This window comes from Carettochelys insculpta, chromosome 6, assembly GCF_033958435.1.
Source record: "Carettochelys insculpta isolate YL-2023 chromosome 6, ASM3395843v1, whole genome shotgun sequence".
Classification (NCBI taxonomy): domain Eukaryota; kingdom Metazoa; phylum Chordata; order Testudines; family Carettochelyidae; genus Carettochelys; species Carettochelys insculpta.
In genome coordinates, this window is record NC_134142.1 from 28,051,549 (window position 1) to 28,074,604 (window position 23,056).

At 43.8% G+C, this 23,056-nt stretch overlaps 1 protein-coding gene across 4 annotated transcripts in view; it reads right to left on the minus strand.

Annotated features, from left to right (window-relative positions):
- The window catches only part of AK7 (adenylate kinase 7), a 70,720-nt gene that overhangs the window by 6,360 nt on the left and 41,304 nt on the right, over nucleotides 1-23,056 (minus strand). For 2 of the 4 annotated variants that reach the window (XM_074998719.1, XM_074998717.1), the window contains 5 exons: nucleotides 18,319-18,447; nucleotides 16,601-16,669; nucleotides 15,064-15,261; nucleotides 3,912-4,132; nucleotides 2,262-2,420 (listed from right to left, as the gene is read on the minus strand). In XM_074998719.1, coding sequence (XP_074854820.1) covers nucleotides 2,262-2,420; nucleotides 3,912-4,132; nucleotides 15,064-15,261; nucleotides 16,601-16,669; nucleotides 18,319-18,447 — 776 coding nt within the window. The remainder of the gene's footprint in view (nucleotides 1-2,261; nucleotides 2,421-3,911; nucleotides 4,133-15,063; nucleotides 15,262-16,600; nucleotides 16,670-18,318; nucleotides 18,448-23,056) is intronic. The other 2 variants (XM_074998718.1, XM_074998720.1) reach the window with 2 other exon arrangements.

Here is a 23,056-nt window from a genome sequence, read left to right on the forward strand (position 1 = left end):
TCTTTTTATTAATGAGGACACTTGTTTGTGATGATTGTTTTATTTGTACATATGACTTTGTTTCCACATGTTGTATATAGTTTGTTCTTGTTTTATATATTTACAGTTAAACAAAAAAGTTCTCAAAGAAAAAGAAGTTTAAGTTCAGCCACAAGTGCATGCTGTCATTTGTGCAGGAAAAGTGGGAGGGGGGTGCGGTTGGGTGCTCCATGGTGTGGGTGTTGGGGCAGGAGTGTGGTGGAGGAAGGGGCGGGCAGTGGGGGGCCTGGGCAGAGTTCACCCCGCGACCTCTTCATTGAAGTGGGCCCGCAGGGCCTCCCGGACCCGGGTCCCTTCGGGGTCCACCTGCCGACTGGGGGCAGCAGGTGGCTGGACGTCAGCCATGCCAGCCTCCACAGCCCAGCCCTGGAAAAAGGTCTCCCCCTTGCTCTCCACCAAATTGTGCAGGGCGCAGCAGGCACCCACAATCGGGGGATGTTGTTGGGGCCCGCATCTAGGCGGGTCAGGAGAGATCTCCAGCGTCCCTTCAGGCGGCCAAATGAGCGCTCCACCACCTGGCATGTGTGGTTCAGGTGCTCGTTGAAGTGCTCCTGGCTAGCGGAGAGATGGCCCGTGTACGGGTGTATGAGCCACGGCCAGAGGGGGTATGCTGCATCTGCGATGACGCAGAAGGGCATGGTGGTGTCCCCCAGAGGGATCTCCCGCTGGGGGATGTAGGTCCCCGCCTCCAGCCGGCAGCACAGGCCCGAGTTCCGGAAAACCCGGGCGTCGTGGGTGCTGCCAGGCCAGCCCACATAAATGTCCTGGAAACGTCCTCGGCTGTCCACCAAGGCCTGGAGGACGACAGAATGGTAGCCCTTGCGATTCAGGTATCGTCCTCCACTGTGATGCGGGGTGCGGATGGGGATGTGAGTCCCATCCAGAGCCCCGAAGCAGTTGGGGAAGCCCAGGGTGGCAAAGGCCGCGATGGTGGCATCTGGGTCCCCCAGCCTCATGAGCCTGTGCAGGAGCATGGCGTTGATGGCACGCACAACCTGCAGAGAAAGCAAATGGGACAGCACCAATGAGGGGTGAGCAGGGTGTGCGTGGCCCTGCCCTGCCCTGCCCTCCTCTGCCCGGGCCCCCCTCCCCTGCCCGGCCCTCCTCTGCCCTCCCCCGCCCTGGCCTCCCCCGCCCTCCCCTCCTCTCCCCTCCCCTGCCCTGGCCTCCCCTCCCCTCCCCTGCCCTCCTCTGCCCGGGCCCTCCTCCCCTGCCCTGCCCTCCCCCCGTGGGTTCTCTTACCTCCATGAGGACAGCCCCGACGGTGGCCTTGCCGACACCAAACTGCTGCCCCACGGATCGGTAGCTGTCGGGAGTGGCCAGCTTCCAGACAGCGATGCCGACCCGTTTCTCCACTGTGAGGGCACGCCGCATGGCGGTATCCTGGTGCCTGAGTGCGGGGGTGAGCCACTGGCACAGCTCCATAAATGTCTGCCGGCTCATCCTGAAGTTCCTGAGCCAGCGGTCGTCGTCCCACTCCCCAAGCACCAGCCGCTCCCACCAGTCGGTGCTGGTGGGGTAGCTCCACAGCCGCCGGCGTGTGAGGCGGGGGGGCCGGGGTGCTGCAGTGTTGGGGGTTGAGCCCTGCTGCCCTGGGGGCAGCTCCTCCTCCCGGGTAGCAAGGAGGTGCTCAGCTGCCTCCTGCATGGTATGGAGCAGGGCAAGCCCTGCTCCTGCCGGGACGGCTGGATGGACCTCTGGCTGCTGCTGGTGCTGCTGCTGCTGCTGCTGCTGGGGGTCCATGACTGCGGCGCCCGGGGTCTGTGTGCCTATGGCTCCTCAGACCGCGTGCTGTGCAGGCTGAATGTGTCTGGCAGGAGCCCTTTAAGGGAGCGGCTAGCTGTTGCCCCGGAAGTGCTAGTCCGCCCTGTGACCCTGTCTGCAGCTGTGCCTGGCATCCCTATTTCGATGTCTGCTACTTTGGCGTGTAGACGTTCCCTCGCTGCGCCTATTTCGATGTGGTGCTGCGCAACATCAAAGTTGAACATCGACATTGCCGGCCCTGGAGGACGTGTAGACGTTATTTCGATGTCGCTACATCGAAATAAGCTATTTCGATGTAGGCTTCACGTGTAGACGTAGCCTTGGTCTCCTGATCAGTCTTTGAGTTTGGGCCTGCTTCTGCCACTGTTACCAGCCTTTATTTTCCAAGAGATATTCTTGTTTTAGAGCCTCTTTTCTTTGGGTCTTGTCAAAACTATCTGAGAAAACAAGTATCTTACCAGGAAGTCAACTGGATCATCAGGTCTGATCTTGCAACATTCATTCAGCCCTTGCATAAGTGTTGGCATGACGTTCTTCATCAAGTAGTTCCTTAGTGGAATGGACTGGGCCTCAAGTAATTCCTGTTCCTGCCTCTTCACTTCCTCTAGACGTCTATTCTATAAAATTATTTAAAAGAAATTCAGTGCTCTACTAAATAGCATTTCTAAAATTTAAAATGATGCCTTCTAGGAAAACATCAGTTAGAGATATGGGTCATTTATAAAATATATAAGTGAAATAACAATTTGTACCAGTGGTTCTTGCATTTGAAGGATGGGGCACATGGGTGGAAGGAGAGGGAGAGAGAAGAAAAGTACACAGCCTAGTGAAGAATGAGACTCTCTTCTGTTTCTTTTCATTTTTCTTTCTTTCTATAATCTAAGACTGGTTGAATCTGAATACTGAAGACTTTTCCATTGCCAAAAGGTGAAAATGTTTGGAGGTCCCTGGCAAAAATCAGTTATTCTGACACATGCAGGAAACTTTTTGAGCCTTTTTTGAGCACTATTTCAAACGTCACAGAGAACACTATACTCTTACTGGATGGTTCTAAAGAATATCTCATAATACAAGGTATTTTTTTAAGTGCCAGTAGAATTGAATCTTCTTACAGCAGCTTATGTTTGCCTTAAGTCTCTCTGAATTCTGTTTAAATCCAAGATACTTGCAGATAGATTTGTTTAAAGTGCTATAACAACAGTCAAAAAGGATCCTGGTAATGTGATTTGTTGTAGTCTTTTCTTTTCCCATCCTACCCAGCAGTAGCTTGGATTATTGGTGGATATAGCAAACAGTAGAAATTCTGGAGAACTTGAAGGACAGCTCTTTCACATTTAAATACTGGTAGAGGAGTCAGGTTCATGTAACAATGGGAGATTGATGGGTAAGAGGCGGCTTACGAGGCTGCCTTCAAAGAAGCAAATACTTCAGTTTTCCTAGTCCACATGTTTGACATACCTCAGCAGTGTGCAGTGTTGTTATATCAGTGTTGGTTCCAGCCAGTGTTCCCTCTAATTTTTACCATCCAGCTGTGGAATAAATTTTGTTATGTATACCAAGGCATGGGCAGATGTGCACCACCAACAGAAACACATGTTGCCCACTTATGTGGCTGTGGGCAGTCTGGTGATCGCTGGGTGGCACTTGAATCTCTCCTGGGTGTCTGTCTAAGCACTCAGCTTACAAGGGAACACTGGTACCAGTATATGAAAGAAACAGGTTGAGAAAGCATACCTTTTGGTGGACTATCTTCTGTTGGTGAAAGAGACAAGCTTTCAAGCCTACACAGATTCTGCAGGTCACAAAAGAGCTCTGTGTAAATTTGTCTCTTTCATCAACATAAGTTGATTCACTAAGATATCATCGTTAAAAAGGATTTAAAAATACATCCTATGAAGAAAATATGAAAACAAATATGTAATTCGTTGTAGAAGACTGCATGGCAGATACCACACTTTTGAAACGGAGCAATACTTTACATAGATCTGATCCAAGCATAACATGCATGCCCAAGTCAAACATTTTTGCGTAGGGTTAAATGATAAGATTGATGGATGCCATTTTCGAAAATAGATATGAAGGTTGTGTAGGATTCTGTATTAACTTACCCACTCTTCCCAGTTTGCCAACTTTTCAGCCCTTTCCTCAGCTTCCTTACGCTCCTGTTCAGCTTTTTCTTCTGCTTCTTTGGCAAGGCGGGCCTCTGCTGCTTTGCGTTCTAGTTCTTCCTTTTCTTCATCTGTCAAACCATAATTTCGAGGTTCCCCCGTTTCTTTGATGATCTCTTTTACAATAAATCTGTTCTCAGAATCCTCAAACTTTGCTACATCTTTTAAACATAAAAAATAACATAAACATCCTCATTAATTACAGAGGAAGGGGAATGCAATGATTAATATGAGATATATAAAATGTGTTTTATATATTAAGGTTGGCCAACACTTTCCATTTTCTATAGTGGTACAGTGTGTCAAACTTCTTGGCTGAAGTTTTCTAAACCAGGTGTCCGCTCAAGCTGATATACAGAACATTTCAGCTAAAATTATTGTGATTTCTGACAATGAGATGGGAAAAATGTTGTTTTAACTATTAAATAAATTCTTACAACTGCTTTGTTGAAAAACTCTACCACCTCCATACGTTGGAGAAAGGCCTGGACATTTTATAAGGGGGTGATCTGCTGTCAGAAATATACCTTTTACCATCCCTGTGAAAATTCCACTGTATTTGCTCAAGTGATGAGACTTTGGGGGGAAAAAATGCAGTTCAGATTTGTAATACTGCCTCTACTGGTGCCCAGGCAACATAAAGGAGCCTGACTAATATAAGGGGGCAAGGGACAGGAGACAGAAGTAATGGCAGGAGATGAATAGAAGCAGGAGGTAGAGTGTGTTGCAGGAGCTAGTGAGCCCAGGCACGCAGGGTTTTTTGGGGAGGATGGGTGTGGGGGGAGATGTGTTAAATAAGCACAGAGAGACAAGAGCTGGTGCAAGGGACCAGGAAAGGATTTGGATAGGGGAAGGGAGAGGGGGAATAAGAAAGACAAGCCAGGGAAACAAGCGTTTTATATTTATATTTTGTTTACAACCAATAAAGAGCCAGATTGCATAGGGTAAGAAATAAAAAAGTCACCTGTGGTGCAGAGGTGGTTACAGCATTAACAAGCACTGAACCTGGTTAACAATTATACATCATAACCCACCTTGCCCCAGATACATGTGGTGGGAAGATTACATTGAAGCCAATAAGTAGCCCATGGGCAAATATCCATCCGGCAGATTCTTAGTCTGTCAACATAAGTTAATATCTTAATTGCAGAAATTTGGGATAAGGACTTAGGATAAGCCCTAAGATTTCAGGAGGAAAAAAAATAGCTCAGTCCAGTTTAGCTCAGTCCATCAGGTCTGGAAGCCAATGCTTCCCCTCACACAGTCCCTCATTGTCTCCAGTCATGTTTCTCGGTGGGTATCTCTCATCCCTCAGTCTGGTTCTAATCAGTCCCCGATACAGTCCCTCATTGTCTTTGATCATGTCCCTCATCGGTGGTGTCATGTCCTTCCGTCTGGCTGTAATCCATTGAAGTCCTGGTGATGGTCTCCTCTGTCACCTGGGAGGGAAGCAAGGCCTCAGAGGGAAAGTAGTTGAAGCCCTGGCTGTGTATCTCCTCAGTGGATGTCAAAGTAAAATTTTCATAAAAGCAGAGTCTAATAAGCCGTGTCTACACATGCCCCAAACTTCGAAATGGCCATGCAAATGGCCATTTCGAAGTTTACTAATGAAGCGCTGAAATGCATATTCAGCGCTTCATTAGCATGCGGGCGGCAGCGGCGCTTCGAAATTGACGCGCCTTGCCGCCGCGCAGCGCGTCCGGACAGGGCTCCTTTTCGAAAGGGCCCCGCCTACTTCGAAGTCCCCTTATTCCCATGAGCTCATGGGAATAAGGGGACTTCGAAGTAGGTGGCATCCTTTTGAAAAGGAGCCCTGTCTGGACACGCTGCGCGGTGGCAAGGCGCGTCAATTTCGAAGCGCCGCTGCCGCCCGCATGCTAATGAAGCGCTGAATATGCATTTCAGCGCTTCATTAGTAAACTTCGAAATGGCCATTTGCATGGCCATTTCGAAGTTTGGGGCACGTGTAGACGTAGCCATAGTCTGTCAGGGTACTGGCACACATCCAGAAATTGAAAGTGAACCCAGAAGTTTGGCATCTCTGCTTTCCTTTGCTGTCATACTCACAAACAAAAAGTGTGCATCTCATCCCTGTCTACTGGCTGCTCCAAATAGAGGATAAGAGGCTCCACAGCATGGGTGGCAGGTGAGGGTGCAGCCAGGTTATGCAAGCCCCAGCCCTGCCACTTCCACCTGAGGCTCTGCCCCTTTCCATTCCTTCCACAATGTTCCCTCTCCCCCAGTACCTGGAGCCCAGACATGCCAGACCCCAGCCCAACTGGGGAGCTGGGTTGCTGTACCATAGTCCCAGTCTTCCCTGGCAGCGAGGAGTGCAGGCAATTTTGGGAAGGCAATGCCTTCCCTTCTCTACATTACCCATTGCCCATGCTACACAGCTATTCTTTTTACTGATAGAGGGATACCCCGGATCTAGAAGTCCAAACCCTGCAGATGATGCAGAATGGGGTCAATATGCTACCACAGGATAGAATTCTCTGTTTCAGTTTTTAAATAAGAAATTACATTTTTAAAAGTTACAATACTTTATTTACAAAGTAAAGAAATTCCAGAACTAAGATAGTCTACAATCTTAATTTATCCTCTTGTACATATGAATCATAGTCTTTAATTAGATGACAACATGTTATTTTCACCATGAGACTCCTCTATCATCAATACTGTAGTATTAATCCTGGATAAAAACTTCAGTATGATGTGCTCTCCAGTTCAGCTATTCACCTATACAGCTGAAGTATTTCTAAAGCCATTGTCAGTGTGGTATCTAATTAATACCACTTCTCAGCAAATATTCTTCTCAAATGGTGAACCATTAAGACTGGAATGCAAGTGCTATAGGAGACTGGCACTAACACTGAGGATATAAACAACAACAAGTCCTGTGGCACTTTATAGACTAACATATATTTTGGAGCATAAGCTTTTGTGGGTAAAGACCCACTTCATCAGATGCAGAGGATATATTTACATAGTCCACAATAACAAGCCTCAGAGCTCAGGTCAATAGACAGCCTTGTGTGGCTTATGCTCGTGTTCTAAAAATAGAAGCCCACCACCCACTAGGCTACATATCCTGCTCTCGGCCCAAGCTGCAACTTCAAAGCACCATCTACATGGCTATTTTTTTAGAGGGCTAGCAGCATGAGCCCAGCTACACCAAGCCTCTTTGCAGGGTCTGGGAAGCACATTGCCCTAATGCAGATACACCCTTTAGGAGGCACAAAAACTAGGGAACCCCCAACTGAGGTCATAAAAGGCCATCACTGTTAAAAGGATAACATTGCTTTTTCATTAAATATCTTCTATCAGTGATCTCAGCCACTGACTAAGCCCTCCTACATTCCTGAGTTATCACTCCCAATTTGCAAATGGGAAAGCAGACAAAAGGTAAATGCTTTACCCATCTCATGCAGTGAGTCAGCAGAGAAGAATCCAGGAAACTTGATAAATCCCTATCAAAACAAAACGCAGTCAAGTGGCACTTTAAAGACTAGCAAAATGGTTTATTAGGTGAGCTTTCCTAATAATAATAATAATAATAATAATAATAATAATAATCTCACCTAATAAACCATTTTGCTAGTCTTTAAAGTGCTACTTGACTGCTTTTTGTTTTGATAGTGTATAGACTAGCATGGCTTCCTCTTAATTGATAAATCCCTGTTTAAATTTCAGTGCAATAGTAAAAAAGCCAGTTAAGGTGGCCACATTTTAATATTTGTCAATCTTCTAAAATTCGTCATAATAGAAAAAATATAAGATTCAAATATTTGGCTCAATGTTACGGAAAAAACCACAAAAAAAATCTGTACTCCACAACATAATTATGTCCTCTTTGTGATTGGGCCAGCCACCTCCCATAAATTCTTTCCTGGTCTAGAGTCAAATTGCAAGCGGCCTGCCTCAGTTTCTCCTCTTGGGATGTGTAATATTGGATGTTTTTCCAGGAACAGCTCAGAGAGCCAAATCAGGGCAAACTGCTTAAAACAGGGCTACTTACAGCCCTAGACTGGGGGTCCTCCACTCCAAGGCACAGAGAACTTCTGTTGCTACACTGGCCAGCAAGAAGTCACAAAAGCAATTTCCTCAGACACTCCCAGCTTCCATTGTGCCATGCCCAATACCCTCCTTACGCAGATGAGAGGTTATGAAAACCAGTCTTCTCAAATCCAAACAGATTCTTCCAAAGGACCAGCCACGTTCCCAGGTAAATGCATACCTCAGATCTTACCCAAAACAGCACACTGTGCCATTCCTTCAGAGTCTAAAATCTGAAGGTTCATTAATTAAAGAAAGAATAGGTTTAGAGTAAAATTGTTAAAGCAATCAAATTACATACATCAGTCACAAAGTTCTTGATGCAGGCTTGCAGCAGAAGTGGGGCAGGCTGTTATCTTAAAAGTCTTTGGAATACATCCTATGTTAGGATGGGTCATTGATTCTATCATGCTTAATTCATACCAAAGATGTTCCTGAAGTGATGGGCTGGAATGATGACAAATGGAGGTGCTCTCGGGGTCCTCTTTTTACCCTTTCCCATGTGGAGAGAATTCCATTGTTCCTTCATGTTTGGAAGCATGTCTGAGATGGAGACTGTCACATGAATAGGTCACCTGCCCATCAGTGATGACAACCGGAGGGAATTTTAGGGAATTTTGCTATATTTTCAGGATGTGAAGAAAACAGGGAACATGTTGTATTTGGAGGGAAAAATCACTACATTCACTGTTAGCAGCTTCAAAGATACTAAAACAAAAGCTCTTCTTTTATTCCTTGAGTATGCCTTGGAATTTTTGAACAGATTTAATGCACTTTTCTAAGGGAAACAAGTACTTATCCATGAGCTTCAAAGTGTATCTGTTAAACTTTTTAAGTTATAGGGCAAAACTTCCTCTCAGCCCATGCTCTTAAGTCAAAAATGGAAGTGTTAAACTTGCAAATTCCAGCAACTTTAGAGCAAGCAAGAAAGTTTTCACAGGACAAAAGTGTGAGGCTCACAATCTGAATTTTTCTGAGCCAGAGAAAGAAAATATAAGAAAAAATGCTTTGAACTTTTACATTACTGCATTACAAGAAATTCAGAAAATACTTCTACTTGCATCCCCTTTTTTTAATGAAATAAGGTTCATTGATCCTAAGATTGCATTATATGCAGAAAATAGGGAGCATGCGCACTCTACCACTTCACTTCGTGAACACTTCAAAAATTGAATATGTTCAGACAAAGCTGCTTCTGAGTTTAGATGTTTGCAATTAGAGCTGGATGAAACACAAAAGACAGGTTTGTCTACATTGAACATTGACCAAATGTGGCATGAGTTGGGAAAAATAAAAGACTACAACGAGTTTACATTTAAAAAACATTGCTGAGTTTGCCAAACTAATTCTATCACTGCCTCACTTAAATGCAGATTGTGAGAGGATTTTCTCCATGATTAATGACATCAAAACTAAAAAAAGAAATAAACTTAGTTTCCAAAACATGAATGCCATCACTTCTATTGGATCAAATTTCCAATCAAGAAACACTTCTTCAGTCACCACACCCATTAGTCAAAACATGTTGGCTGGGTCTACCCTACAGAGTTATGTCGACAGAACACCTAACGAATTCTGTCGACAACGTCTCAACAGAACTCTGAACTCTGCATTTTCCTCTACGGTATTATCCCTCAAAAATCTGAGGCATAACAATCTCTGGACAGAGTACTGTTGGCATAAGCGCAGGATAGACATATCTGTCGACAGGACTTCCGGTTGACAGGCAGCCCTCTTTGCAGAGCTGCCATTCCACTTTCTGGCACCAGAGGGCAGTGCAGTCTGGCAGTTCTCTGTTGACAGAGCAAGTTGTGTGTATATGCAATCTGTAGACAAAGATTCTGTCGAGATTACCCTGCCAACAGATGCTTCTAGTGTAGACATAGCCATTGGGTGTGCATAACCAGACCATGTATGACCATAATATAAATTACATATCCATTGTTTTTATGACATACAGGACTTAGTTTTTATTACTATGATTATTTTTTGTTCATGTGATCAGTACTGTATATTAGAATAATATTTTTCCTGCATTAATATTTTTAATTCTGATTGCTGTTATGTTATTTTGTGTGATTATATTTTAATTTCTGTGTTTATTTTTATGTGATTATATTTTTATCTCTGCATTTATTATTTATTTAATTTTCATTTTTTAAAAAAAATTCTGTGATGGCATATATTAATGATGTGAACTATGTAGTGTCCTGCAATTAATGCTCAATTAAATGTACAATTCTTGATTAAAGAACTCTTAATTTTGCAGAAATATGCTGAACTGATATGTTAAAATCCTAAGTAAACTAAAACAATATAATTAATCTTTTTTCTTCTTTATTACAGTAATAGCACTTTATTTTTGAATGGAGGGAATTTCCTAGTCTAGGAGGGATGTTTGCATGCAAAAATTGGGAAATTTCACACTTCGGAGCTGACATCACTACTGCCTATGTCCTTTTAAGACAATCTGCTGTTGCCTCTCTGCTGAGCTATACCTTAAGGCCAGATTCCTCAGAAGTCAATTGGAATCTGATAAGGCCCTCTGTCTATCAAGTATGGCTTCACTTGACTAGGAGCTCTTTCACAATAGGTTGCCACACCATCTATTGTGGTCACCCAGAAGCAAAAATTTCAAATATTAACACAGAGCCAATACTTATAACTCCACATATAAAAATTATTCAAATATATGAAAAGAATAAACAGATTCAGTGAATCACCAGCTTTCAATAGACACCTTACTTGACCCACTTGGCATAAAATTTGGTACAAACTTAGCAGAGTGGTTGCAACAATTTTTGCCTGTTCATCTTAAAACCCCGTAATGTCACAGGATGTTCACTGTGAGGTATTCCTTGGTCAGAAAAAAATCTGTTAATATGGAATTAGGAATATTAATATGGAATTAGGTTTATTAATATGGAATAAATGGTAAATAAAACTCAAACCCCAGAACAAACTCCCTTTAGAAGTCCACACAGCCCAAGGTTTCTCTTATTCCTTGGCATGCGCTTATGAGCCATTTTCCATCCCTCCCCTGCCTATTTCACTTTCCATACAATCTACAAACTTCCTGTTTTTTCCCCCATTCATTGCAATGTCCTTGTCCATTTATACTTGAGTCACCTGGTTGCTGTCAGGCAAGGTTCACGTTGTAATCAGAGTTGGTTTGGCAGGCTGTTGAATCCATGGGGCAAGCCCCACCCTGTTATATTTCCACTAAACCCAATGTCCTCCCTGGGATCCAGGAGGATGATATGGGAGTGAGGACCATTCCCGGAGTCATCAGGATCTGCTGCGTGGCAGGTATGGTGGAGTGCTCCTCCTCCTCCCTCTCTTCGTTCTCAGGCACCTTGAGGTTGACGTCAGGCATATTCCATCCAGACTTCTTGACTGTCAGGGGTGGGTGATGTGGCCTGTGGGGTGCCACCCCAGAGTAGCTGGAAACCTCCTGGGGCTTGTGGCAGCCCTGGCGCATCTCCTTGATTTTGAGCCAGCACTGCTCCAGAGTCTGTGTATGCCACTTCTCTGCCATGCCAGCGGTGATCTGGCTGTAGGCCTCAGCATTTTGCCATCTGGTGTGGAGATCCTGGAGGGTGCTCTCCTTCCCCTAGCACTCTCTGAGGTGCAAGATCTCCACACTGGTCCAGAGCAGTGCTCATCTGCATCCCAGGGTGCTAGCTGCCATGGGAGCAGCTCTGGCGGTGTTGTCCACTTTCAGGGGCTGACTTGGAGTTCTGCCCTGGTTCATGGCTTCCTGTGACCACCCTGCATTGCAGCTCAGGGCAGGCCACGTGCAGCCAGCCCTTTTTCCTGTGGCCAACTCCTTTAAGGCTCTGTGGGCAGGCGGGGCGGGGAGGGCGGGCAGAAAGGGGCAGTAGACTTGGCTGCAGGTATGGCGAGAGTGGACAGGTCTGCAGCTGTGTCAGGCCCCTGGAGAACAATTACTTCAAAAAAACAAGTATCAGAGGGGTAGCCATGTTAGTCTTATCTGCAAAAACAACAGACGACACAGGACTTCAAGTTGTTTTTTCAAAATAACAGGCCCTGCCCATGTATACTAGTGCTATTTCAAATAGGCACTTACTCCTCTCAAAACTAGAACATTATTTTGAAATAATCCTTTTAGCGCAGACCGGAGCTATGAGTTTGTGATGTAGGGTATGTCATCTCCTGCAGACGGCCACCCAATCACAAGAAAATACCAGCAGCCACACACCATACTACAGAAACACTATCCCAGGAACCTATCCCTGCAACAAACCTTGTTGCCAGCTTTGTCCACATATCTACAGTAGTGACACCATCACTGGACCTAACAACATCAGCCACACGATCAGGGACACATACATCTGCACATCTACTAATATGATATATATTATCATGTGCCAGCAATACCCCACTGCCACTGACATTGGACAAATGGGACAGTCTCTGCACCAAAGGATGAAAGACATAAATCCAACATCAGGAACCGGAATAAACGTAAAACTATGGGGGAACACTTTAACATCCCTAGACATTCAGTAAAGGATTTAAGAGGAGCCATTATTCTACAAAAGAATTTTACCACAAGATTACAGAGGGAGATATCTGAATTCAAATTCATTTGAAAATTTGACACTTTTAAATTAGGCTAGGGGACTGGTTATTATCCATTTTGGGCAGGATTTCTACCAGGACTTCCAGATGAATATGTGTGAGAATGACTAACTAAAGAAAGGCAAATCCCCTCAATCTGAAAGGCAGAAATAATTACCACTTCTTCCATTGCCACTCCTGGCTAAAAGCATTACCTTGGTCTTCCTTGAACCTAGATTTAGATTGTATCAAAGAGGTAGCCGTGTTAGTCTGTATCTTCACAAAACAAAAGAGCAGTCCTGTAGCACCTTAAAGACTTACACTACCCTGGGCTTTCAATCTCTAAATTATGCAATTTCAGCTACTTAACATGATCTTTTTGCAGTGGTAAGTCGATGACAGATGTTCTCCTGTCAAGTCTGCCTACCCTTCTTGTTCTGGTGGAGTACCAGAGTCACCAGGAGAGTGCTCAGTGGTCACCTTATCCCATGATTAATCAACCTGTGCTGAATCAATCATTGCCTATTGACCCAGCAGGTAGTGTAGACATCCCCTTAGTCTCCAAGCAGAGTGGATAAAAATCAATTTAAATTTTTTTTCAAAAAACAGATTTTTTTAGTTAAATCAGATTTTTAGTTAAATCAGATTTTTTTATTTTTGTAAGAAAATCTCAAAATATTAAACTTCTATTTTAAAAATCTCAATTACAATTAAATCTCATCACAAACATACTACACATACACTTACAGTCTCATAAAAATAAATTAATGGCTCTATTCTGTTCAGCCTAACAATTAGCTCTTGCTTCTTGAAAGTTCTGGGCTTTCAATTTCTATTTCTCAGAAGACTGAAAAGTAACATGCAAAGAAAGACACAAAAAGGACAGGATTGTTTTTGTTCTGTGCTTACGTGGTGGTGGACGTTGGCTAAGCACAGTAGAGGAGACAGTTAAAACATTGTCTTAAGATGGAGAGAGAATCTATAGGAAGGAACAATGGAGTGGAGTTGAAAAAAAAAAGGATTATTCAGCACACACACAGCTTCCTATATTCCCTGATGCTTTTGTCACAGTCATGGGTTCTGGGCATAAAAGAAAGCCTATCTGGGAATATTTTGAAGAAATTCATTCTCTGGGTAAAAAAAGGAAAACACATGAGGTGTAAGCAATGCCAGATGATGCAAGACCTAGATGCAGGAATGAAATATCTTAAGGCAACCTGCTTATTGGGAGAAAATTACGTGGATGAACATGTGGATATGGCTGAGTGGATAAACTGGTTAGTAACTTAAATAATTCACTTTGCAATGCATCATTCTTCAAGAGTCTCTCTATGCTTTTTAGTATAAGCGTGATTTGACAAGTACATTCCCGAGCTGTTTGCTGTGTTGGATGTTGCTAGAAAAAAAAAGATCAGCTTTGTTAATCCTTATGGCTTGTTTAATTAGTTAAATAGGTTTAGACTCTATCACTCAAGTATACAATACAGAATGTAGTAAGAGAAATCTGAGTTGATAATTGCCACTTAATGTAATTTTCTTATTTTATGTTACATAATGGACACCTCTTGCTGTGGACCATCGTGGCCACAAACCATAATGGTGATTCCATACGTCTATTCCCTATTTTACTTCAGCATAACTCAGCTTTCCCAAGGAAACCTCATTCTATAACTTGTTTTCTCAAAAAAACCAAAAGTGCCAGAGAGTTCAATGTGGCTTACTCCAAAATTAAGTGCATTCCAAGCACAATCAGTCTTAGCTTTTTTGGTAACTTGATTTGCATCAAGGATATTTTAGATGATTTAAATCAATTATTTAAATAGCCTTTATTTAAATCACTGCACCATGCATCCAAAAGAGGACTTTTAAAATGGGTATAAAAATTCTGTTGGCAGATTGCGGCCTCACGTGAAAGCGGATTGAAAAAGCAATCTACTCTGTTGACAGAGTGGCTGGAATGCCTGGCTGCTCTCTTGACATAACCACCAACTGGATGCACAGCAGACAGGGCTACCTGGTGACCTGGAAGCCCTATCTATCGATAGAGGCCCCCCCCACGCATGGAGAGTCCACACAGCTTTTTTGTTAAAAGATTCTGCCTTGTGGGGGAAAGGCAGAAGTCTGTCGCCAAAGGTGCTGCGTTCTGTTGATTTACTATCGACAGAATGCATTTTTAGTGTGGACATTCCATGAGTTATGTTGTCAAAACCAGGGTTTTGACAACACAACTCTCTAGTGTAGATGTAGCTAATGACAATGTAGACTGACCTATTTTGGCAGTTTCCCCAAATTACAAGATCAAACAAGCACTTCTGCAGTGAATGTTCAGATTTCAGCCCCAGTGACCACTACAAGTGTATCATTTTATCTTTGTAAAATATTGTAATATTTTCATGGAAGAAAAATATATTGTTTCTAACTTTTTGTATAACAGTTTGCTGTTATTCCATACCAATAAATTGTGGATGTATTTCAAGTTCATCAAAATAATTCAGAACAGTCTCATCTTCAGTGTTTAACTCCCTGAAGAGATTTAGAGCTCTCAAAAACCGGTCCTGAGTATAATGAGTTCCAGCTACAACACTCTCTGGAAGATTCATTACTCGGTTTTTTAGGAATTCATCTGAGGCATTCAAAGAAACAACATATTCTGTGGAAAAAAACAGATTTTTGAGAGTTACAAGAAATGTCATAATTTGTTTTAGTTTTCTGGTATCAATAGATATTACTGGGAATAACAAATTCCAAGCTACTAAGGCTGTGTCTACACTAGCCCCAAACTTCGAAATGGCCATGTAAATGGCCATTTCAAAGTTTACTAATGAAGTGCTGAAATACATATTCAGTGCCTCATTAGCATGCGGGTAGCAGCAGCACTTCGAAATCGATGCGGCTCGCCGCCATGCAGCTCATCCATACGGGGCTCCTTTTCAAAAGGACCCCACCTACTTCGAAGTCCCCTTATTCCTGTGAGCAGATGGGAATAAGGGGACTTCGAAGTAGGTGGGGTCCTTTCGAAAAGGAGCCCTGTCGGGACGAGCCGTGCAGCTGCGAGCTGTGTCAATTTTGAAGTGCTGCGGCCGCCTGCATGCTAATGAGGTGCTGAATATGTATTTCAGCGCTTCATTAGTAAACTTCGAAATGGCCATTTACATGGCCATTTCGAAGTTTGGGGCTAGTGCAGACATGGCCTAAGTGAATAGAAACAGATGTCTTTACATCTCTCCCTATACATTGGAAAATACTCTGCATTGGATACTGTCTCCAGTCATACACTTGTAGCAATTCACCAATTTTTAACAGTAAACAAAAATGCATTGGAAAGAAACCTTATGTTTCAATGTCATTTCAGTTAAAAACTGTAAAATTTAATTCCAAACTATGAGCCACATCCCACCACTGTATTTCTTGAACTCACTGGGACTGTTCATGAAGTCAGGGACTACTTAACATGAATAGCAATGGCAAAATCTAGTCCTAAAACCCCAGAGAAAACAACCATTCACAACAGTTAAAATTCTATAAAAGGGAGGTGGGAAATTTATGTCCCTTGGTCCAGATGCAACCTGCAGCTTGCCTGGATCTGGTTTTTGAGGTGTAGGGCTCCCTGCCCCACAGCACATGGTCCACTGCAGGGTGAGGGACACAGAGAAAGTTGGGACTGGATCCAGCCCATGAACTTTGCCTGATGTGGAGAAGAAGTAGCTCCATGCATTGCTGTGGTTGCCACCACTGCTGCACCTCCTTCTCCTCCTGCAAATGATTTATTCATGTTTTCACATTAAAAATGTGGACAAGTGTCCCAATTTATGCACAGAAGAAACTGCTTATCAGAAGTTACTGCTATATCATCTGTTACTGTCTGTCTAGGGCCTGGACCAAATCCTAGTTCAAATGAGATCAAGGCTATTATATGCAATCCAGCAACAGAAGGAGTGCTTCTTAATGGTCTGAATATTCTTTTAAAACTCTGTCCTTTGCAACCTTACCTGGAGTGATTAATTTATCATACCGAGGCATTTTGCTTTTTGTTTCTTCTTCTTCCTCATCATCTTCAACTAAAATAAAAGTACAATATCACTGTCACCTGCAGAAATTATATTATTGTTAGCTAAAGAGGTGCTAGTAATGATATCTGTCCTTTATGTAGTACCAGTCTTTTATATGGTCAAACGATGCTAACTAAAAAACCCTGACAGCACCATTGTGAGATGGATAGGTAAATAATTATAAACAAAAAGTTTAGATGCTTCTAAAATAAGAAGCATATATGACACCAGATCTTCATGATTTAGAAGAGTCAAAAGAGTTCTATTGTTTAAAATTAGCTTAGGTGTGTCATTTATCTCTATATATTTATATTTTGCACATAGCTATGGTAGATGAATATCTGACACAGAGATCCTGTCAGCCACTGCAGGATTCTGTTATTAGACACATTTTGTTATGTCTCTGTTCAGGAGCAACAGGCACACCAACCATCTGCTGGCCAGCTTCTGCTGCTGACAAGAAAACTGTTTTGAGGAGACTGAGGTGGACATGTCTCCTAATTTGTATACAATGCCTGTTGAAAGATACTCAACTGGTGTAAATCACATAGCTCCATTGACATCAGTGGAATTATGCTGATTTACATGAACTGAGGGTCTGGACTGGCTCACAAGCTGGACTATCTTCTGAAAGCAGAGTTGTGGAATTCTGAAATAGCTGGAATAGGCTCCTATACTATTTTCCCCCCAGCCACTGTAGACTAGTCCAACACACAGAATGATTGAGCCCTCCATGGTTGTACATTTATTCATTCATTTAGTTGCCATGACGGATAGTTTAAAAATACTGTCTTCCTTAACACAGGCCAAATCTATTCCCAGCTCTGTAACTCCGAAGGTGTCCACGCCTGCAAGGCACTTAGTGTGCACTATCTCTGCAGTTGCTAGGCTCTGAGTAAACCACTTCAGACAAGCGTAGAGCTTTCTGTGCAGTGACTATAGCACTGGGGTGCCAGTGTGGACACTTCAATTGTTTGCTGCATGTTGACTGGCCTCTGGAAATGGCCCTCAATCCCTACAGTGACTATTTTCTGGTCATTGTGTTATAGGCAGAGGATGTGTGTGTGTGTGTGCATGAGAGAGAGATTCCTGTGCAAAGAGCCATGGAGGGAAGTGTCACACACTGTCTCTTCCCCTGCCACATACACACACACACTCGCTGTGTCACTTTCTCCCCACTTCCCACAGACTTCAGCTGAAAAGTATCTGTCAGTGTAGTAGGATGACCATGTAGCAATGAGATTGGGTAACCTACATTGTATGATACTGACTGCCCCATGCAGTACTGCAAACCCTTCCCAAAACAACCTATGGACAGTTACACAGTGGGATAGATACTATAATGCACTGCTCTTTGTGGCATGACAAGAGCTGCTCATGTGGATGTACTCCATTATGACAAAGAGCACAGTGTGCACCCACAACAGCTGATTCCATGTAGCTTTCTGTGAGCAGTATTGTAACTGCCAGCTTTTTACATCTGTCAGTGCAGAACATAGCCAGAAAAGAAGTGATGTACAATCTTTCAGCTGTAAGCTTCTTAGGAGAGTGTCTGTTTTTATAACTGTGCCCTCCACAGCAGTCAGCACAGTCTTGATGGTTAACATATAACAAATAACATTCAGACATAACAAATACAGCAGACTGCTGTAACTTACGATTAAATAAATCTTTCGCCTGATCATAGGTCTTTGGAAATCCATCCAAAACGTACCCTTGATTCTTGCAAGGCATAGACTTTAGCTTTTCTTTCATGAATTTAATCACATACTGATCATCTAGACGACCTGAAAATTGAAATTTAACATATGCATTCAATAGCCATCTACAAACTCACAAACAGGAGGGTTACACGAAGATGTCCTACTCATCATCGAGTGACTGCCAAGAAACCTATACATGGTTTATGCAGAAGATAAACATCTGAAATATTGTGCTAACATTTTATACACTTGTCAGAGAACCTTTAGGACCTGAGAATGCCTAATTATATGCTTGGAATCACTATCTGTTAACTACTCAGTATCATGGATGGTAATTCTGATATGTTATATAGCCTTCAGAGTACCACATAATTATCAGATATAAAATTAAAGACTCTTTAATAAAACTGTTTATGTTTGATGAGTTTAACTATTATCCAGAGATCAAAGGAATACAAAAAGAAACATGGGCTATGTCTACACTATGAAATAAAATCAAGTTTTAATAAATTCAGCTTTTTAACCTTAGCCTTACAAACTCAAAGTTAATTGTCCACAAATATTCCAGAAAGTTGACCTACCACTTCATTGTGTCGACTTATCACATCTCCATTGCCTTATCCAAGTTTGACTGCTTGAGCAATCCATTGTGGGTACCTATCCCACAGTGCATTAGCCCTGTTGCATTCTAGGGGGGGGGTGTACCAATGGATTGTGGGGAAAAAAACTGCTGCAGTTGCTTGTGGGTGTTTGATGTCATTATCCCAGAATGCAAAGCACTCTGCCAGAATTCAGAGCACCCACTAACCATACAAAAAACAAATGGGAGATCATGCCATATTTTCCAACACAGCACTAGCCCAAGCATGGATCCTCGACTGTTTCAAGTCTTTGCACAGATCGTTAGTGGCAACTTCTCGGAATGTCATGCAGTTTATCTTTCGGCTACGAAGGCACTGGGTTGAGATGATGGTTGAGGATGATGAAGTTGGAGAGGAAATTGTTCATCTGCGGGCCAAGAACTTAGAATTGCTAGCTGCCCTGGATGTAGTGCTTACAGTGGAACAGCATTTTTGGACTTGTGAAACCAGCACACACTGTTGGGACCACATCATTTTGGACTCCTGGAACAATCAGCAGTGGGTGCAGAACTTTCACATGCACAAGTCCATTTTTATAAACCTTTGTGCTTTGTTGGCCCCTGCCATGAGGAGCACAAATGCAAGAATGAAACTGGCTGTAACAGTTCACAAGCAAGTGCCAATTGCATTATGGAAGTTTGAAATGTCTGACAGTCACCAGCTAGTGGCAAATCAGTTCGGGGTGGGCAAATCTACAGTGGGTTTTGTGGTGGTGCAGGTAGCCAGTGCAATCTATTGGTGTCTCTTGAGGAACACTGTGACACTGGGAGATATACAGGCCATAGTGGATGGCTTTGCTGTCACGGAGTTTCCTAACTGTGGTGAGGCAATAGATGGCATGCACATCCTGATCATGGCCCTGGACCACCCGGTCTCTGAGTATATAAACAGAAAGGGTCCTTGTCAATGGTGTTGTAGGCATTGGTAAATCACAAATAGCATTTCACCAACACCAAAGTGAGATGGTTGGGGAAGGTTCATGACGTGCGCATTTTCAGGAATTCTGGGCTGTACAGAAAGCTCCTGGATGGGACTTTTTTCCCAGACCAGAAATCAAGATTGGTGATGTGGCGATGCCTGTAGTAATATTGGGCGACCCTGCTTACCCTCTGCTCCGTTGCTTCATGAAGCCATACATTGCTGCCCTGGACCATAGCAAGGACTACTTAAATTTAAGACTCAGCAAGTGCAGAATGGTGTTGGAATGCACCTTTGGCATTTAAAAGCAAGGTTCAGGTGCCTACTGACCCATTTGGACCTTTCAGAAACTAATGTCCCCGCTGTGGTTGCGGCATGCTGTATTTTGCATAACCTGTGTGAATCCATGCAGGAGAATTTCATGAGTGCCTGGAGTGCCAAGGCTAATGGCATGAGTAGGGCTTATTCACAGCTGCCCACAACGGCATTCTCCAATGCGAATGGAGAGGCAGCAGCAATCAGGGAGGCTTTGAAAAATAGCTTCATGAATGATCAGGCAGCCACAGGATTCTGCTGTATTTCACTGGGTAGAAGGGAGTGAAGCCTGCAAACTGAATGCTGTGGAGGGAGTCCCTCTGCAGTTCCAGCATGGAGCACAGGACCTCCGTTTAGTCTGTCACAACCATGATGAGCTGTCCCATGTCCTCTCTCAAGTGTGCCGATTGCTTTCTCCTGAACTCCAGGACAGTCTGTCACCACTGTGCTGTGTACCTCTAGCTGGCTGTGGATGCTGTTTCAACCTGCTCCAGGTGCTGCAGGATAAAGTCCTGCTTAGATCTTTTGTGCTTCCTCTCCCTGTCTCTCCCACTGAGAATGCCTTCTGGAAAATGAAGGTCAAAATTGAGATACAATTCACCCAAAGCGCTTACCCAGAGAATGAATGGGTTTCCGTCTTTACAATCAGTGAAACTTTCTTTTTGCAAGACCTCTTTTGGCTTCTTAAGGATGACAATCAAAAATCAAACTCTGCACTGCAAAAGCCATCACTCATCCAGACCATTTAATTGTGGACACTGTAACCTATTGTTCACTTAACTAGGGGCAAGGTAGACTGCAAAGCAGGGGAAGGCAGCCGGTGTCTGGGAGCAGGGTCCACAGAACCCAACAGCCACATGGCCAGGGGGAAGGGTTTGATTCCAGCTGCATGGACAGCTGGATGTGGAGGGATCCCTGTAAAGTGCAAAGAAATGCATGGGGAAAGTTTTCCAGCTGCATGGTGGGGGGGAAAATGGTTCTCGGCGGTTCCTGGAGCAACCCGCACCAGGCAAAAGGCCATCTAAAGAAGGGAAAGCCAGCTCTGGACATGCCAATTTGTGGGAGCAGGGTCCACAGAACCTGGAAGCCATGTGACAAGTGGGAAGGATTCAATTCCAGCCACATGGACACCTGGGTGAGGAGGGATCCAGGTAAAGTGCAAAGAAATGGTGGGGAAAAGACGTTTTTCTGTGGCTCCTGATCAAGCCAGAAGTGTGGTGGGAGGGAAGAAGGCCAGGAGAGCCTGCCAACCACACAGAGGGGGGAAGACAGAGTGCCCGCCGATCATGTAGTACGTCAATGTGCTCCAAGGAAGTGTAAAAGGGAAGGAAGCATTGCAAAGAAATCCAATCCAGATTCCCATGCTTCTTTTGGTTGCCAAAGAAGAGACCCTCCTAAGAATAACAGATAGTGAAAAAGTAGAGATGCTCATCGTATGTGAACACAAGCCTGGAAAATTTGCCAAAATGCTGTGTGGCGCTATGATAACGACCGTCATCTAGTTGCCTGGCACGGTAAAGTGTGCTATCGTGGAAGCTGCAATAAGTCAGGCCTGCCCAAAAACCTCATGCAAAAAATAGAAGAGTACCTGGATGAGGCCTATCCAAAAAGGGTAAGCGTTCCATCCCCAGAAATATTAGCACTCTGTTCTGAGGGCATAGATCCATAGAAAACCTATACCCATACCTATTCTGATACCAATACCCAGCCACAACCTGCTTGTAGCATTCAGAAAACAATACTCACCAGAACAGCTGGGCTCCAGTGTTTCAGGAACAGCTTCCTTGGACCCCTGGAGGTTGTCCCATCCTCCTCTCCACTGGCCTCTTCCTCCTGCCCCTGCCAGGCTCAGCTTCTCTAACCTCACCCCAGACTCTGGAACAGGGACTCCTGAAGAGTCCCAGTTCAGATTGGGAAATATGTTTGGTTCCCTCCCAAGAATCCCTTCCAGCTGCTCATAATACCAGCATGTCTTTGGAGATGACCCGGACTGCCCGTGGGCTTCCCAGACTTTGTGATAAGCCTGTGGGAGTTCTTTCACCTTCACCTGGCATTGCTGAGCATCCCAAGAGTAACCTCCATTGATCATCCCATGTGAAATCTTTCCATAAATGTCCTCATTTTACTTGGACACTTGAAGTCTGCCCACCACTTACTCCCCTCTCCAAACAGCAAGTAGATCCATGATCTCCTGCTGGGTCAATGCTGGAGCTCTGTTGCGACCCTGAAAACTCAGATCACAAACCAGAGTACTCATGATGGCAAGAGATGGCTACTGATGTGATGGCTACTGATGCAGTGGCTAAAAGAAATTCAGGCTTCTAGGCACCCTTTAAATTTCCCAGGCTTGCTGATGATGAATTCAAATTTGCAGGCTTCCTGTTACCGACTTCTTGTGCATCCGGAGAGCAGCGGAGATGGAAGAGGCCAGAGCAGACAATGGTGGAGCATTGTGGGATACAGGACACCTGGGGAGGCTAATAAAGTCGATTAAAAGACATGGCATTCCCACATTAGCCTTAATTTGAACTTTTAAATTTGAACTTGATGCTACATCAAGTTGCTTCTCATGGTGTTATAATATCGACCTTACTGTTTCCTAAAATCAACCGAATGGTATTTGCAGTGAAGACGGTAACACTGTAAAATGAAGCTAATTGCCTTAAATTCAACTTTATCACATAGTGTAGACATAGCCATAGCAATATATTGGTACCTCCGGGTACTGCAGTTTCTCTTGAAGCACGTAAAATTAATTTCTGAATTTACTTGACAAAGCATTAAAATATTTGGAGAGGGGACTGCAGGAGAGAAGTTTC